The sequence below is a fragment of the Carassius auratus genome, chromosome 9 (genome assembly GCF_003368295.1).
Source record: "Carassius auratus strain Wakin chromosome 9, ASM336829v1, whole genome shotgun sequence".
Classification (NCBI taxonomy): domain Eukaryota; kingdom Metazoa; phylum Chordata; class Actinopteri; order Cypriniformes; family Cyprinidae; genus Carassius; species Carassius auratus.
This window is the reverse complement of record NC_039251.1, coordinates 8,228,456-8,245,709: the sequence shown is the minus strand read 5'-3', so window position 1 is coordinate 8,245,709 and position 17,254 is coordinate 8,228,456. Positions and strand designations below refer to the sequence as shown.

At 35.4% G+C, this 17,254-nt stretch overlaps 1 protein-coding gene across 2 annotated transcripts; it reads left to right on the top strand.

The window, feature by feature from the left end:
* Window positions 1-6,503: 6,503 nt before the first annotated feature.
* On the top strand, window positions 6,504-10,052 carry LOC113108281 (G-protein coupled bile acid receptor 1-like). 2 transcript variants are annotated; one of them, XM_026271214.1, is made up of 2 exons: window positions 6,504-6,817; window positions 8,537-10,052. In XM_026271214.1, exon 2 carries the CDS (start codon window positions 8,600-8,602, stop codon window positions 9,635-9,637), a length of 1,038 nt encoding a protein of 345 aa, XP_026126999.1. In that variant the 5' UTR covers window positions 6,504-6,817; window positions 8,537-8,599; the 3' UTR covers window positions 9,638-10,052. The 2 variants fall into 2 exon arrangements, with proteins under 2 accessions (XP_026126999.1, XP_026126998.1); XM_026271213.1 differs by having other exon boundaries at window positions 6,505-6,935; window positions 8,532-10,049.
* Window positions 10,053-17,254: the final 7,202 nt, after the last annotated feature.

Genomic DNA, 17,254 nt, shown 5'->3' with positions numbered 1-17,254 from the left:
TTCACTTGCTCGCTGACTGAATTATTTAGCGAAATCTTTCATCAGAGAGAGAGAGAGAGAGAAAAAAACTAAAAAAAATCCTGATGTGCATAATGTTATATACAGTGCTTCAGTGTTTTAAATGGGAGTTTTTGAGAGTGCCTGAACTCTGGCTAGACTGAATGAAAATGTTATTTGATAATGTAAATGTTCTTTACTCTCTGTAAAATGAAAGTGTTAAAATAAGTAACTTACAATATTGTTATTAAAATTTACATTAAATGCAAATGCAGTCGTATTAAAAATATTTTATGGCATGATATGTCGGGGTTTTATGTGTAGTTAATAGATTAAACTACCTTTACATTTATTGATCAAATAACAATCTATAAAGGTGCAAAACGCGTTTACTTACACGTTTGAGAATCGAGATATTTCCTTATATATTAAGCATGTTTGGAATTGTTTTGAATAAAAAGGAAAAATAAATAAAACATAAGCCTATATAAGTTATACAGTGCTTTCATAGCCTGACTCAGTTGTTTATTGTTTTGTATCAATATTTAAGGTGGATTTATTGATTAGGTGCAAGAATAGTAGTGATGGTTAAAATAATAGATTGATAATGAAATAGTAGATTGTGCCTTGTTCCTAGATGGACAGAGACTGGAAAGTAATAGATCAGATAAGGAGATGGAGATAGAGGAAGAAAAAGAGGCAAATGTAGACGCACAAGTGACAGAAAGAGCAGGTAAGCAAGCCAGGAAACAGAGGCTGGTGAGAAAGAGGAAAATGTAGAGGCACAAGTGTTTTCTATAGTTTTTACTATAACCGCTGTTCTTAATTATTCTGTTGAACAGAGAAGAAAAAAGCCTTCAGGTTGGGACAATTTAAGACATTTCAGTTTCTAATCCCAGAGTTATTATTAGGTGGAAATATTTTTTTCTTTTTTTGCTTTTAAACTTAAAATTGTCTCTTCTAATCTTTTTCTTTTTCAAAACTGCATCACAGCATTTGCTGCTGTATCAATACATAATCATCCATATCAATACGCAAATCGGCAAGGAATGCATCACAATACATTGCTGTATTGCTATTTTGAACCGCGCTATTTAAAGCCTTGTTCCATGTGCCCCTTTTATACTTTGAGCACCTGCCCCTCCAAAGGTCTCTGCACGGCCTTGCTAATAACATTTGATCAAAGTGCACTGATGATAAATAGAATCGCTTACATCACAGATAAAGCAGGACTGTGATATCGTCACAAAAAAAAAAAAATTAGGATTAGGATTAATTTTGTAACCAGCCAAAAGCCATCTAGGTCTCGATTAATAGATTAAATAAAACCACAAAATAATAAAACAAAGTGTAGTTTCTATTATGTGTGTAAAGATTCACATGCAATACAGGGAAGCACAACCCTCTACAAACAGACATTACAGAACAGTTTCTTGTAAACAAATAATTGAAGCATACGGTGTACACACTGCAAACATGTGATTTAAAGACAACTGTAGGACATATTGTTTCTGCACTCATGGGTATTTTGTATGATGGGTTTTTTATAGTAATTACCTAGAGTTCTGTGTTTGTCAAAAGGATATATCCTACTGCAAAAAGCCCTGGTAAAGTCATTTGGCTGAGGTGAAGTGCTTGGCCTTTACTCTATCTCCTGCTCTTAATGCTTGTCACTGTGGCATTTGGCATGTATAAAATTTGTGGTTAAACATTTTTCTCATTTTATAGCTCCTGGGCGTATATTTACTACAGAGGTCCACTGAAAGAGCTACTGGGAAGAAAAACAGGCTTTATGAGGCGACACCATCAACCTTTGCGCTCCTGGTGTTTCTGAGGCCAAAACACACACAGTAACTGTGTTGTCCAGCCTGTCTGACAGCTGATGTTTTGATTGTTTCACACCTTGTATGCTATTTGAACAAGACAGTAGCCATTTTAAAGCAAAAATGTGATTATTAATAGTTCGTGAAATAGTGTGTTGGTGTGACATTTTAGCTATTTTTATAAACATCACAGATATAAACTACCAAATATTAAACTTTGATGAAGAAATACATTTTATATTACTTTTTGAAAAGATTTAACTTACAAATTTGCACAGTGGATGAAATTTGAAAAAATGTACTTACATAAAGGATGCAACATAGAGACTTTTTGGCCAATATTGATTGATTTTATTTTTATTGATTGATAGAATTTAATGCGTTTGTTCCAAGGACACATTCAAATGATGAAATGTCAGTAAAGACATTTATAATGTTACGAAAAAAAAAATAATAATAATTGCTGTTCTTTTGAAACAATCTCAAATCAGTCAATTAAGATCTTTATCATCTTAAAGGGGGGGTGAAATGCTCGTTTTCACTCAATCTCCTGTTAATCTTGAGTACCTATAGAGTAGTACTGCATCCTTCATAACTCCAAAAAGTCTTTAGTTTTATTATATTCATAAGAGAAAGATAGTCTGTACCATTTTTTCCCGGAAAAAAACGACCGGCTGGAGGCGTGACGTGTGGGCGGAGCTAAAGAATCACGAGCGCCAGTAGGCTTTTGCGTTGAGAGCGTTTGGAAGCTGACATTACCTTGAGGGAAAAAACATCCAAAACAAACCATGGTTAACAGTCAGATTCAGACGTATATTTATGATCCCGAATCAGATCCAGAGGCTGAAATGTAAGTGATCAGTCAGTTATAAGTGATCAGTCTTTAAGAGGACTACGTGAGAACCACTATGAATGATAAGTTCGCTCTGCCGCCTTGTTATTATTTTGTCTTTAATTAATTTGTAACGCCAAGAAAGAGTAAATCTCTCATGTTTGAGAAGAGCGCAATGCCGTGTAGCAGCCATTAAATGTGTGGGACACTAACTCCATTTATCTTTCATTTCATGGATTTAATGAGTTATCCGAGTCAAAGCCGACCACTTCAACGACTACAGGCTCTAATCCTCCGGCGCTCGCGCGTGCGGTGTGTGTAAGGTGTACATGTGGAAAGTGCAGCTTGATGCCAACATCGCATGTTGTTTACTTGATGTGCTTACGCGCCGATAGCTAAATTAACAATACAGAGATATTTGAAGCAGTTTTACTCACCGCCTGCGGTTCCAACACACGATCGTGACCCTTTTTCGTTGGGACTGCATTATCCTTAAGAAATAAACGATGTGCAAATCCGGTTGTAAAACAAGCATCTTCGAAATGCAGGGAACAAACACAAACACTTGCACAACTCTGTCGATGCTCTGTAAAAATAAACTCCATCCACTGGTCCCTTAATTCTGTTTTTTTTTGGTAATCTGTGCATGGTTGTCTTGCCCTGGCAACCAAAAACACACTTTTTTTGTGACATTTCGCGACGCTCTCGCTCTGATCAGTGAAGTCTGTTGTGCTCTCTCTGCTCTGCTATACGGGAGCGCGCGCTCTTCCGGCAGAAGTGCCTCAGGACCCATATAAGGAAATTCAGCTCCATCTAACGTCACACAGAGCCATACTCGAAAAAAACTTTCCGAAACTTGTGACAAACCGGAAGAAAAATTTTTTTTTTTTGGGAACAAAAATAATCCTTCAAACGTACAACTTAATTTCTGAAACTTTTTCCATGTTTAGCATGGGAATCCAACTCTTTAACAGAGTAAAAAACTCAGTATGCATGAAATAGCATTTCAACCCCTCTTTAAGCTTAATTCATAATTTTAATATATAGTGCATCCGGAAAGTATTTTCCACATTTTGCTATGTTACAGACTTATTCCAAAATTAATTAATTTCCTCAAAATTCTACAATCAATGTCCTAAAATGATGATGTGAAACAAACTTCTTTCATGATGTCATTATGGGGTGTAGAATTTTGTGGAAAATAATGAAGTTAATCCATTTTGGAATTAGGCTGTATCAAAATGCGGAAAAGGTGAAACACTGCAAGAACTTTCCGGATGCACTGTATATACATATACATATACATACATATATATGCACATATAATGCACTTCGGACAATCATGCATGCTTGGAAACTGTTTGTTATGTGACCATAACTCTTTCGGTCTGTAAATCTGACATCAGATGCCCGATGTCTTCCATCCACAACTGTGTTTCACTTCTGACCACTCAGGAAAACAGCCACAGAATGTCCAAGTGTCCATTTCCTGTCCACATGCTCACCCCATCTAAACCAGCACAATGCGTCTTTAATTACGTAACACAGACACTTCTTTTCATGTGTTTTTCCTAGGAGCGTGTGTATACGCTGACGTGTGTGTGTGTTTGGTTGTGTTTCTGCACTTGTGACGCTGCATATCTCAGGAATGAGGCCATCTGAGGGGAAACTCAGGAAACTGACACAGAGGCTGATAAATGTGTTTGCTGTGGCACTAAGCAAAGCAAGCCTGACTGTCGCCTGCCTGCTTTTTCTCAGCAAACTGAATGTTGTTCTCAGAGTACAGCAGGGACAGAGCAGATTGAATATATACAGCAAGTAAAAAAACGCTTGCATGTATCTAAAACGTAATGGATTCCAAATTGCAGTCAAAATGGACATCTTGTCATCATTTTCTCACCCTTATGATATTACAATAAATTTAAAGCAAAAAAATGCAATTAGAAACTGGTGGATTTAGACATGTCATGGCAGGTTTGACGTCACTGTCAGCAATTGTCATTTTGCATGTCACAGAAAAGTGAACAATGACCTAATTTTTCATATCGAATGGCTTAAAAAGACTTGAGATATTGTGAATGGCTTATGAACTACATTTATTATACTTTAATGCCGCTTGAAATTCAGAAATGACACATTTAATTTGTCAAATGTAATAGTAAAAACACGTTGTAATGTTACAAAAGTTTATTTCAAATAAATGCACCTCTTTTGAACTTTCCATTCATCAATGATTTGAACAGAAAGTACAAACCTGATTCCAAAAAAGTTGGGACACTGTACAAATTGTGGGTAAAAAAGGAATGGAATAATTTACAAATCTCATAAACTTATATCTTATTTACAATAGAATATAGATAACATATCAAATGTGGAAAGTGAGACATTTTGAAATGTCATGCCAAATATCTGCTCATTTTGGATTTGATGAGAGCTACACATTCCAAAAAAGTTGGGACAAGTAGCAATAAGAGGCCGGAAAAGTTAAATGTACATATAAGGAACAGCTGGAGGAACAATCTGCAACTTATTAGGTCAATTGGTAACATGATATGGTATAAAAAGAACCTCTAAGAGTGGCAGTGTCTCTCAGAAGTCAAGATGGGCAGAGGATCACCAATTCCTCCAATGCTGCAGCGAAAAATAGTGGAGCAATATCAGAAATGAGTTTCTCAGAGAAAAATTGCAAAGAGTTTGAAGTTATCATCATCTTCAGTGCATAATATCATCCAAAGATTCAGAGAATCTGGAACAATCCCTGTGTGAAAGGGTCAAGGCCAGAAAACCATACTGGATGCCCGTGATCTTCGGCCCTTAGACAGCGCTGCATCACATACAGGAATGCTACTGTAATAGAAATCACAACATGGGCTCAGGAATACTTCCAGAAAACATTGTCGGTGAACACAATCCACCGTGCCATTCACCATTGCTGGCTAAAACTCTATAGGGAAAAAAAGAAGCCATATCTAAACATGATCCGGAAGCAGGCGTTTTCTCTGGGCCAACACTAATTTATAATGGACTGTGGCAAAGTGGAAAACTGTTCTGTGATCAGACGAATCAAAATTTGAAGTTGTTTTTGGTAAACTGGGACACTATGTCATCTGGACTAAAGAGGACAAGGACAACCCAAGTTGTTATCAGCGCTCAGTACAGAAGCCTGCATCTCTGATGGTATGGGGTTGCATTAAAATGTGTTGCATGGGCAGCTTACACATCTGGAAAGTCACCATCAATGCTGAAAGGTATATCCAAGTTCTAGAACAACATATGCTCCCATCCAGATGTCATCTCTTTCAGGGAAGACCTTGAATTTTCTATCATGCCAATGCCAGTCCTGATACTGCATCAATTACAACATCACAGCTGCGCAGAACAAGGATCCGGGTACTGAAATGGCCAGCCTGCAGTCCAGATCTTTCACCCATAGAAAACATTTGATGCATCATAAAGAGGAAGATGCGACAAAGACCTAAGACAGTTGAGCAACTATCAGCATATTACAATGATTTCTGAAGTATCATGTGACACTGAAGACTGGTGTAATGATGCAAAAAATTCAGCTTTGCATCGCAGGAATATATTACATTTTAAAATATAAATTAATTAAATTGTAATAATATTTCACAAAATTACAGATTTTACTGTTTTGTTTTGACCAAATAAATGCAGATTTGGGGAGACATTTACTTTAAATCAGCATCTCCTTTCATTGTAAACAGAAAAGAACATCTCAGACATTTTTACGAACATCATGTCACAGAAGGAAAAAAATAAATAACGGGGTCAGAGTGACATGACAATGAGCTAAATTTAAGTTTTTGTGTGAATTAACCAATAATTAATACAGTATATTCTACTGCATAGAAGTGATACAAATGTGGGTGCAACACTCTCTTTTTAGTTTATACTACAAACTGTCTCTAACATGTGATTAAATTTTATGATAGAAATATACAAATAAATATCGGCACTGCATGTTTCCATGCCTCCCACATCTGTCTCATAAATTGAGAGTAAACTGTGACTTCCTGAGCTGAAATACTTCTCCTGTGATGCTTTATGGCTGAAGTCAGAATGAGGTCACTGTCGCTTTAAGAAGCATCCTGCTCGAGTGCTTGCTCTTTGACTTCTGTGAGAGTCGCTCAGATGCTGTTGATGTCTAAAGAAGGCAGAGAGGAAAACAGAAAGAGTTCAGATGTGAGAGGAACACCACTGAATCACTGATTCACACATGGCTGGATCATCTTACACTGTTGTGAAGAAACTTGATTTGTAAGGTGAGTGTTTTTTATTTATTTTTTTAGTTTCACTCGTTCAAGCCAGTGAAGCATTTAAAGTGCATTAAGATATGAACATCTGATTCCACTACTTAAAACATTCATATTTTACATATTTTGTTAACTTAAAATAAGATTTTACATTATGAATTACTTTGTCAATTTAATATAACTCCAGTAAAACATGCAGAATGTCTTAGTATTTGTTTTAATGACTCCAACATGATCTGAGATGATCCAAAGAGCAAAAAGTCAAATCAAATACCAAATTCAATAAAAAAGCATCACTGAACTTCCATTTTATTTTGAATGAAGAGGAAAGTTGGCTTTGCTAGTGATGGACATTTGATAGTGCATAGCATTATTTAATGCAAATGGAAACACAAACTTATATGAATATTTGAATATTACTTGGATGCATTTGTGCAGCTTTGGCTTATTAAGACCTGTAAAAACATGCTCTCTGTGATACTTTGTGGTCAGGCAGTTTTGGTTGTGGTTTTTAATCCTCGTTATCTGTTTTTACTGCATCTAACATGAACTGATGAAGAAATGGCTGATGATTTGACCAGTAGAAATGTCAACTGCTAACAGTTTGGATATTGAATTCACAAGGGGTGGAAAATTAAAGGACCTTCAAGTTGTTCCAAATCCAATAGAATCATAATAATAATATAATCCAATAATATGCACCCTTTCAGGGTAAATATTATCAATAACTTATCGATGTCTGTTCTTTTTTTTTTATATATATATATAGAAGATTCAAGAAACTGAATATTAAAAATACTTTAAAATTATATTTGTAAAAAAATCTTTAAGAAAATAACATGTACTGGAAAAGAGTTCTGAAGATTTTTTTTTTCATGTTCCACAGCAGTAACTCAAGCTAGTTAAAAAGAAAAATACTAAAAACATTTCTTAATTAACATTAGCAGAAGTTAAAAAAATAAAAACTTACTTTAGGCAAAAAAAATAAAAAAATGTTTTAGCACTAAAATGACTAAAACTGAAACCGAAATGTTAGCCAAAAGAAGACTAAATAGACATTTAAAAAAAAATAAACAACAAAATAACACTTTAAAATAAAAATGGAAAATTAAAAAAATAATTTAAAAAAATTAATAGACATTAAGATAGCAGTAATGATACTAAAATAACTTTGTTCCACATAAATTAACAACAGCATATAGTATTGGAATTAAATGAGGTCAAGTGTGTGTGTGTGTGTGTGTGTGTGTGTCCCATTTCTTTAATGAATTAAGTAGGTCAGATGTTAACTCTCATATATTAAAGAGAAGTTAAACAACCTAGTAGTGCTGTGAGATTAATAATTATGTGCACAAGCAACATAACTAATTTATATATATATATATATATATATATATATATATATATATATATATATATATATATATATATATATATATATATATGCAATAAGCTGGAGATGGCATGGGGGGAAAAAATTATTTTATGTTTAGATGTTATAGTGCCCAGAGATCTGTAGGGTCTGCCTGAAGGGATAAGTGCAAACAGGTTGTGTGAGTATATATATAGCGAAACCTGTTTACTATGTATTTCTTATGTTTCCAGGACTCAGCCTCACAGTAGATGGAGAAGGTTTAAGTCTGGTTTAGTCCAGCGGGGAACAGCTCTCCATCATGGATCCGCTCGACAAGCTGAGCAGAGAGAAGTTGATCTTCTATCTGACAGTGCCGCTGTCAACGATCATCATCTTCTCCAACCTCTTCATCATCATAGGCATCGCCTGCAACCGTCAGCTGCACAACACCCCAAATTACTTCTTCTTGAGCCTGCTAGTGGCCGACTTGTGCACTGGCATCGCCCTGCCCTTCATTCCCCGCATGACGCTCGACCGGCAGCTGGATTTCAAGCACTGCTTGGTGATGTACATCTTCCCCAACTTTCTGTTCCTGTCGTTCCTCTTCAATCTGGTGATGGTGCATTATGAACGCTACCTGTGCATCGTCAGCCCACTCCACCACAGCCAGTTCTGGGTTCACCGCTGCTTCCCATTGGCTTTGTTGACAGTTTGGCTCCCACCTTTGCTGTATGCATCACTTCCCGCCTTTGGATGGAATAATTGGGTGGAACCCAATCCCAACAAGCGCTCCGACTCAAACGAGACGTTCTTGAGATCAACCACGTCTCAAAACTCCACCAAAGAGGATGAGGCTTGCTCCTACAAACAGGTTTTTCCCAAGGCTTTCATTTATTTGGAAGTGTGCGGACTGGTGCTTCCGGCCATGCTGTCCATTGTAGCCATGATGGGGCGAGTGTTGTGGATCGCGCGCAAACAGCTGCAGGACATCTGTAAGCTTCAGCGTGCTGTGGACCGTCTCCAGCAGCAGCAGCCTTCGGATCACGAGCAGCAGCTTAACCTGCGCTATGCCAAATGCGTGGCTGCCGTGTCCCTCACCTTCCTGGTCTGCTGGGTGCCATACATCATCTACCAGCTCATGTCCGTGACAGCGCTGCAGACCGGGGTGAGCTTGCAGAGCTCTTATCTGTACATCATCATGTCCTGTACGGGAATCGGGAGCATGGCCATCATTCCGCTCATACTGGGACTGGCCAACAAGCAGTACACCGAACCCATCAGCAGGCTGATGCTTAAACTGAGAAACCGCTGGAGAGGAGGACGGAATAACAGAGATGTTATTGAACAGGATGTTTGAATTTAATGTATAAATGAAAGATATGATATGCATTAAATGCTTTACACTACTGTTTAAAAGTTTGACCGTGCTCAGATTTTTTAACACTTTGGGGAAAAAAAGGTCTCATGAAGGGTGTATTTTGTTCGATAAAAAATGCATCAACTTGAAATATCATTACAATTTCAAATTGCTGTTTTCCATATGAATCATAGACTGTATAAAAACATGGACGTGGTGACATCACCTGTAGGCTCCTGATGAGAGTTTTTGAAGCTCAAAGTGGGCGGGGCTTGCCATCAGCATCTTGGCAGCAAGTCACCGTGCTTCATTCCCGGATCTTCGAAAATGGGCAAAAAGGCGGGAGCTGGTTGCTGAAGCCATGCCCACCTAGCTCAACGGCAGTGTAAGCAGCGGCAATCCACCTGTCACTCAAGTGGCCACGCCCTTAAATATGCAAAACTTTAAGGCTTAATATAATTTAAACGGATGAGTTGTAAACAATTTTACCCCCCCTCACAGTTGTAATGAAGGGCAAAATTAGCTATATAAACCGAAACCACTTTTTGAACAAGGCTATAAACATTTATTTCTGCTGTAAAGTTGGGCATTTTAACTTTGTCTATGGAACTGACGCCCTTTTGGAGACGGCCTCCAGCGGCCAGTCGATGATTTACAGTTTTAGTCACTTCCGTGTAGGCTTTAAGAGAGAGAGCGGGAAGTTGCTGCTCCATATGAATACATTTTAAAATGTAATTTATTCCTTTGATCAAAGATGAATTTTCATCATTATTACTCAAGTCTTCAGTGTCAAAAGAAATCTTTTGTAACATCCTAAATGTCTTCACCATCACTTCAAAATTGAATGCATCCTTGCTCATTAAAAGTAATGTTTTCTTATTTAAAAAATTATTGATCCCACATTTTCGAACGGTGGAGTAAAAGAACAAAACAGTAATCACATCTGTCTTTTTTCAGAGAGGTTTGTGTTGGCACTGAAAATCATCCATATAGATGTTCATCTTGTATATATTTTGGTATGCCTTGCATACTTAAATGTTCAGTTTTCTGTGATGTATTTTGCTTTGTTGTTGCACATTGTGCAGATAAGTCACCAAGATAAAGACATCTAGTTGACTAATGTTGAGTGCAAAAATGACTTCTCAATCTTGGATATATCAGTAAAAATATGTTTAAAACTACAAACCAGTGAGTAATGTTTTACATTCTATGCAGCAATGTAAAACATGTGTTTATGATTGTGTTCAGGAGTTATATCATAGCTGTATATTTTCAAGCATGTTCTTCATCCTTCAACATAAAGGGGATTTTTCAAAATAACAAATAACATTTAATTAATAAAAATCTAAAATATAAATACATTTATTTTACTTACAAATGTTTTGCATTATATACAATTAATTATATTATCTATGTATTTTTATATTTCATTAGATGTCAAATTTAATTTAATGAAACATAGAAATTTCATATTTCATAAGTATAAAAATACATTACTAAAAATTGATTGTTTTTGTGGTTTGGCGGGGGGGCATTCATCTATCTGTCTGTCTGTCTGTCTTCCATTATAAATTGAGGACATTCTGTTGACTACAACATAATAATTTACCAAACATTCATAATCAAAACATTTCTTAATAAGATAAAGCATTTACAATGAAACACACTTTTGACATCATCCAGCAAATAAATGAGCCATTATGGGAACTTTAAACGGACCAGCGGTTAAGGATGTGATCATAGATGTGGTAAGATATTTTTGCAACAGAGATAAGAGTGTTTTGAAATATCCTACTCATATGCTCATGCCCAGAAACGCTCCTTTCGTTGACAAACCCCCGAACAGTGCATTCATCATGGTGGGAAACTGTTGAGTGATACACTGGAAAAAGTCTGGACCATGTCTTTTAAATATCGTCTGTGTTTGCATACTGTCTGTGTGAGCCACAAGACAAAGAGCTAAAATCCCAAAGTAACCATAAACAAGAGATATAAAGACAAATCGAGCTGTCCTGATGGTTTGGGTTGCATGGTAAAATTTGAAACATTTCGGGTCCCTTGCGAACATTTCAGTAAGTTCACTACAAACATTGGCAGCTACACTCTTGATCATAACTCACATGTGCATTTATATAAAGAGGAAAGTATTTGATTAACCTCTTAGTCTGTAAGCCTGACTCTTTGCTCCACATAGTTTTGAAATACAAGCTAAAGAAGGTCAATAGTGTAAAAAACCACAAACACACTCTCATCTGTCCAACCACCCACCCCCCACACACACACACTTAAATACATACAAAGTCATCTCTTGCACTTCCGATACCCAAAACCTTCTTCCTTCTTGCTGCTCACAGAGAGTTCCTTTGTAACTTTTTCAGCTTTCATCAAAAAACAAGATAATTTTTTTTTTAATTGTGCATGCAAAGCATTGCTATGATCATACTTGCTTTTAACGATTGAAACTCTTGATCGTAAGTATTACATTTCAGCATAAAACTTCATTTATAGCATAAAACTTATATTTAGAAATGGATATTTAAAGGCTAAAATTGTCACAAAAATGTGATATTTTATTAACACGACTTTGTGGTTAATTATTCAAGTATAATTTAAAACACACAATGGTATAAAACGGTTTAAGATATCGGACATTTTCCAGGCAGAATGTAAAGTTAAAAAACTATTTAAAATAATTCAAACAATTCAAATAAATAAAATAATTCTGTATACAGTCTTTTTGGCCTTTAATCTCTGAGGTCTCTGAAGAGCAGGGCTTGCTTACTCTGTAAGAAGGGAGGACGGTCACTCCTGCTTTTGTTCAAGGATCTTTATAAGGTATTGTGTGTATATAAATATGAATGACAGACGAGATACATTAATATAGAAGAGCATTATATAAACATCACCCTAATTGTCCCTAGTTTTGTCCAGAAGACACTCACATTCATTAAAAGTGTAAATGGTCTGAAAGCTATTTCTTTTATGTTAGTTTTTGTTTTTATTTGAATTCAAAGGTATTTTAATGTATTTACTTTTAGATAAAGTAAACGGCAGTGCTGGTGCTACATTTACATTACATTACATTTAGTCATATAGCAGATGCTTTTATCCAAAGCGACTTAAAAATGAGGACAATAGAGGCATGCAATCAAAACTAACAAAAGAGCAATGATAAATGCAAATGACAAGTCTCGGTTAGCCTAACGCAGTACATGTAACACGGTTTATTTTTTATTTCTAGCTTGATTGTGTTTATGGGGTGCAGTCTAACGTGTAAATGCTTCAGTAGTCTTGGTTTTTTTTTTTTTTTTTTTTTACATAATTTACCTTTATTTCACACCACTGTCCTTTCTACTATAAACACACTGATCATTTCCTGCTTTTATGAAGCCCCTCCCTCAGAAATATGTGATGGGCTTAGATTGGCTAGCTAGTCCAGTGTGTTGTGTTTGGCTTAACCACCTCTAGTGCGTGTCTCAACGTCCCACCCCCCTCACCTCAGCGGCATGTGCTCCGGAGAGAGAACGAGAGAGAGAGAGAGAGAGAGATGCAAAGGGTGTGTTGAGGAACAGTATTAAGAACTGTTTTAGAACATTAATTCTGAAACTTGTGAATCCATTATAATCCTTAGAAGACAGAATCGTGATTCATATATGAATGGATTTTTACATGCACCTAGTTTTCTCTTCCTCTTCTCTAAAGCAGTGCAGCATGGCCTCATCCCCTTTGTTGCATGTTCCCGGAGGCAGGGTTTGTCTGAGTTTGTGATGTCACAAACCCGGGAAGTAACTCCTTGTAGTCCCTACAAGCAGTTTTTGTGGGAATTAAACTGCCCGAATTTTAAAAGACATTTTCATTGCACTTTTAGCGACACAGCTTTGCAGATATTGTTTATGCTCATACAGCAACATTACACACTTACTAACATTAAAAAAGTGAAATACTAATCAACCACCCCTTTAAAAGTTACATAAAATAAATATTTGACAATGGAACGATAGCAAATCTCTTGCTAAAAAACTTGCTAAAAGTAAAAATTAACTTTACAATAAATACAAATTTTGTTTTGCTCTATTTTGCAATGCAAATGATTTTTTTTATGTTGCATAGTAAGCATTTGTGATTTCTAAAAATCATATTGCAATACTGTAATATTTAAATAATCATAACTAAAAGACAATACAACTAATAATACTAATTAATAAATGAATGAGTTGATGTTAATGAAGGAAATAAAAAGCAGGAGCACCCTATGTACTATAGTCAGGTTAATTTCGGTCATTCATTGTGCTGTGACCTTACATGCTGAAAACCAGATTCAATAAGAGCCATCACAAAGGTGCTTTCATCAATGAAAGTAGAAGTGCAGCCACAAATCAGAATTTCAAATTAGATTATTTTACTTATCAGAGAAGGATGCATGCATTTTTACTGAAAAGGTAACCAGATCAAAATCAGATTCACTTGACCAAAAGCAATACTCATCTTTTTTTCGCCTGTATGTTCTGCTCTCCATCATCTTTATTGCAAGCGGCAGCAACCTCATGCTGGCTCGTCAGATTCAGGATGTTATCCTCCTCTCTGCTTCCCTGGGTTTCCATGCTCAGAACATTCCAGCTTGAGACTGAAGCTCAGCAGGTCTGCACCTTAAAGAAATAAATGGTTTACTCAAAACTTTAAATGTCAATAATTTATTCATTCTTATTTCAATCCAAATCTGAAAGAGATATTTTGAAGTATTTATTTAAAGTATCTGCTGTTTTGCAAAAATATGTTCTAGGAAAATTTTGCAAATGTTTCCATTAAAGGGGTCATATGATGCGATTTCAGTTTTTCCTTTCTATTTGGAGTGTAACAAGCTCTTGGTGCATTAAAAATACTCTGTTCCACCAAATACACAAAATAATTATCTTTAAAAAAGCACCATAGGTAAAGGTATAAACACATTATCTGAATGTTCAAAACCCCCTTTTTTAAATCGTTTATACACTTATTTTTCTCGGTTATGCAAATGTTAAGAGAACATTCTATTTTGAAATGGAACATTACTTTTGAATGTTCTGAAACAAGCAGTAACATTTAAAAAAGAACATTTTAAACATTCCATAAATAATTTATGAATAACCTTTTTTGTGCTTACTTTGAAGTTTGAACGAAAGTTCTATTATCATTACTAGAAGAACAATGTTCCTCTTAGAAGGACACACTTAAGTGCAAGGAGATTTTTGCACAGCCTGTCATTATACTCGAGGAATCAACTTGTGGAAAAGTTGTGAGATGTGATTTATTACTCTGAGGAACAGCACATCTCGACGGGCCTGTGCATCTGGGATCTTTTGAATGATTTATGCAGTCTGTCTGCAGCTGTTAGATCTACAGCTCTGAGATAAGCTTTCTCTCACTGAGCAGAACCAGACAGTCTGTATTCAAACAGATTCATTCTCAAAGGACAATCATGTATTTTCTTATAGACAGACACTATATTTTGAGGAGAGCATGCATTAGTATCTCTCTGTGTACATAGATGTGCTAGACGGTTATTATTTGTTTTGCCATTTGATTTAAACTAAAACTTATGGGAGTTTTGGAGTCTAGTCTTGAATTTTCTGTTCACACATGTTGGTCATTTCTATGCAATTATCAGAAGTCTATAATCTCTATTGTCATAATTCAGTCCAGCAGAGGATTCTGATGTTCATGGATCCACATTTGTGTCTTTCCAGGTTGTCCGTCAGTTCATAACAATCCGATCTTTGTAGTTCTTGTCAGGCTAAAGCTCTACTACAATGTTTAGTCTCCAGTGCTTTGTTTACTCCTGATTTTTCCACACCTCTGACAAACCAATTGTGACCTATATAGCATTTATGGCTTGCAAACAATGGTTTATCACACATTTGGTAATCATCATATCACATACTGTACCATTAAACTACTTCTCTTTTCATAAAACATGTTTAATTATACTAACATATTAAATTATCATGGGGAGCTACAGGTCTGTGTCAAAGAGCTGCAAATGAATGTGAAACTGCATGTTATCAGGGATCTCTGAGGTCAATGTTAGAGACCACAAAAGCATATTGCAAGATGCTTTTCTGCTCACTATAAAGCTACTGAATACAAAAATGGACATCTGTTTAGTCAAATAAAATTACTTTGTTCCCAGAAAAATATATATTAAGTGTAAAAGAAAGATCAATACAATTCAATATATTAATATGATGTAAACTATGGTTGTTAGAGAAAATCTATTTCAATATTTTAGACTTTAATATTAATATTTAATTAATAAATTAACCTTGCTGTGAAAAATGCGGTGACCTTACCTTATCATTCCATTGAAAAAAAGAAAAGAAAATGAAAAAACATCCACTCAGTCAAATCTTCTATTCACTTCTAATGTTTTATTGAAAAGAGACAAATCACGGTTCTTAAATGTATCTACAGAAATCCTCCTGTAGGCTGTTTGTGACACAGTCCTTCTAGAATCCTGCAGAACCTTTCTTTTATGAGCAGCACTAATGTCAAGCGGTCTCTGCTGTCCTCATGTGGCCATGCAAATAAGAAATATGATGAAAATATGATTAAAATATGAAAAATCTTATAGCATGCTCACATAATTCTAAAGATTGTTATAAATATATAATAGGCACTTTAATTATTTGGAAGCCTAGAAGAATGTACACAAGGCAGACTGGAGCTATAGGCCTGTATTAAAGCTAGAAAGTTTTGCATTCACATGCAGCATTCTCTCTAGCAGTAGTTGTGTACTGTATGTTGGTGTCAGAAACATAATCCAAACCTCTAACCTTAAATCTGATTATTTTTATGTTTTTGAATTGTGTCTATGAAACTATATACATTTCTATAATAGCTTATTATAAAATAATAATTATAATAATATATATATATATATATATATATATATATATATATTGGGGAAAAAAAACCTTACTGAAAAAAAAAACGGTGAAATTTGTTCTGGTTAAGATTGATATGACGTGGTTGTGGATTTATCCTGGACAGGATTTCTGAAATAACACTGCACTTCTATGCACTTTTCAAATGTCTTTCAAAACATAAACTATATTAATTTCAAAATGTATTGATCATTTATTATTTTACTGTTTACATTTGAATAAAACCCTTATAATAGGTTGTTTGGTGCCCAGGGTGACAACTTACCCCATTAGCTATTACAATTGGGGCATGTTGTCACAAAAGGTAAAGCGAAATCTAATGTCTTTCTTTTGATATTAGAGTTGAAATATGACCACATGCAACACACACACATAAATCCATCATGTGGCATGAAATAATTTTTGTTGTAAATAATAAGCTGAAAAAAAAAAGATTTTCTACTTCAAAATTTCATGTTTAATTCAGTGGGGTTTTTTTTATTCTTTTTTAATTATTAATGAAATTTACAAGCAATCTCAGAGTGTAAAATGCTTTAAAGTCAACCCTACACTAAATTCTCTTCAGTGTAGCTTGGGAGTACATCTTTGTTTATCCTCTGTGGGAATTTGCAAACAAACGAGATCCGTGCAGGTGTAGGCTTACATCCCTCTGACCAATCACTGTAGAGATCTGAAGTCTATATATAGCTGCTCCCAA

What these genes read in the sequence shown, in the direction of transcription:
- LOC113108281 (XM_026271214.1), top strand. Translation starts at nt 8,600, where the DNA reads ATGGATCCGCTCGACAAGCTGAGCAGAGAGAAGTTGATCTTCTATCTG.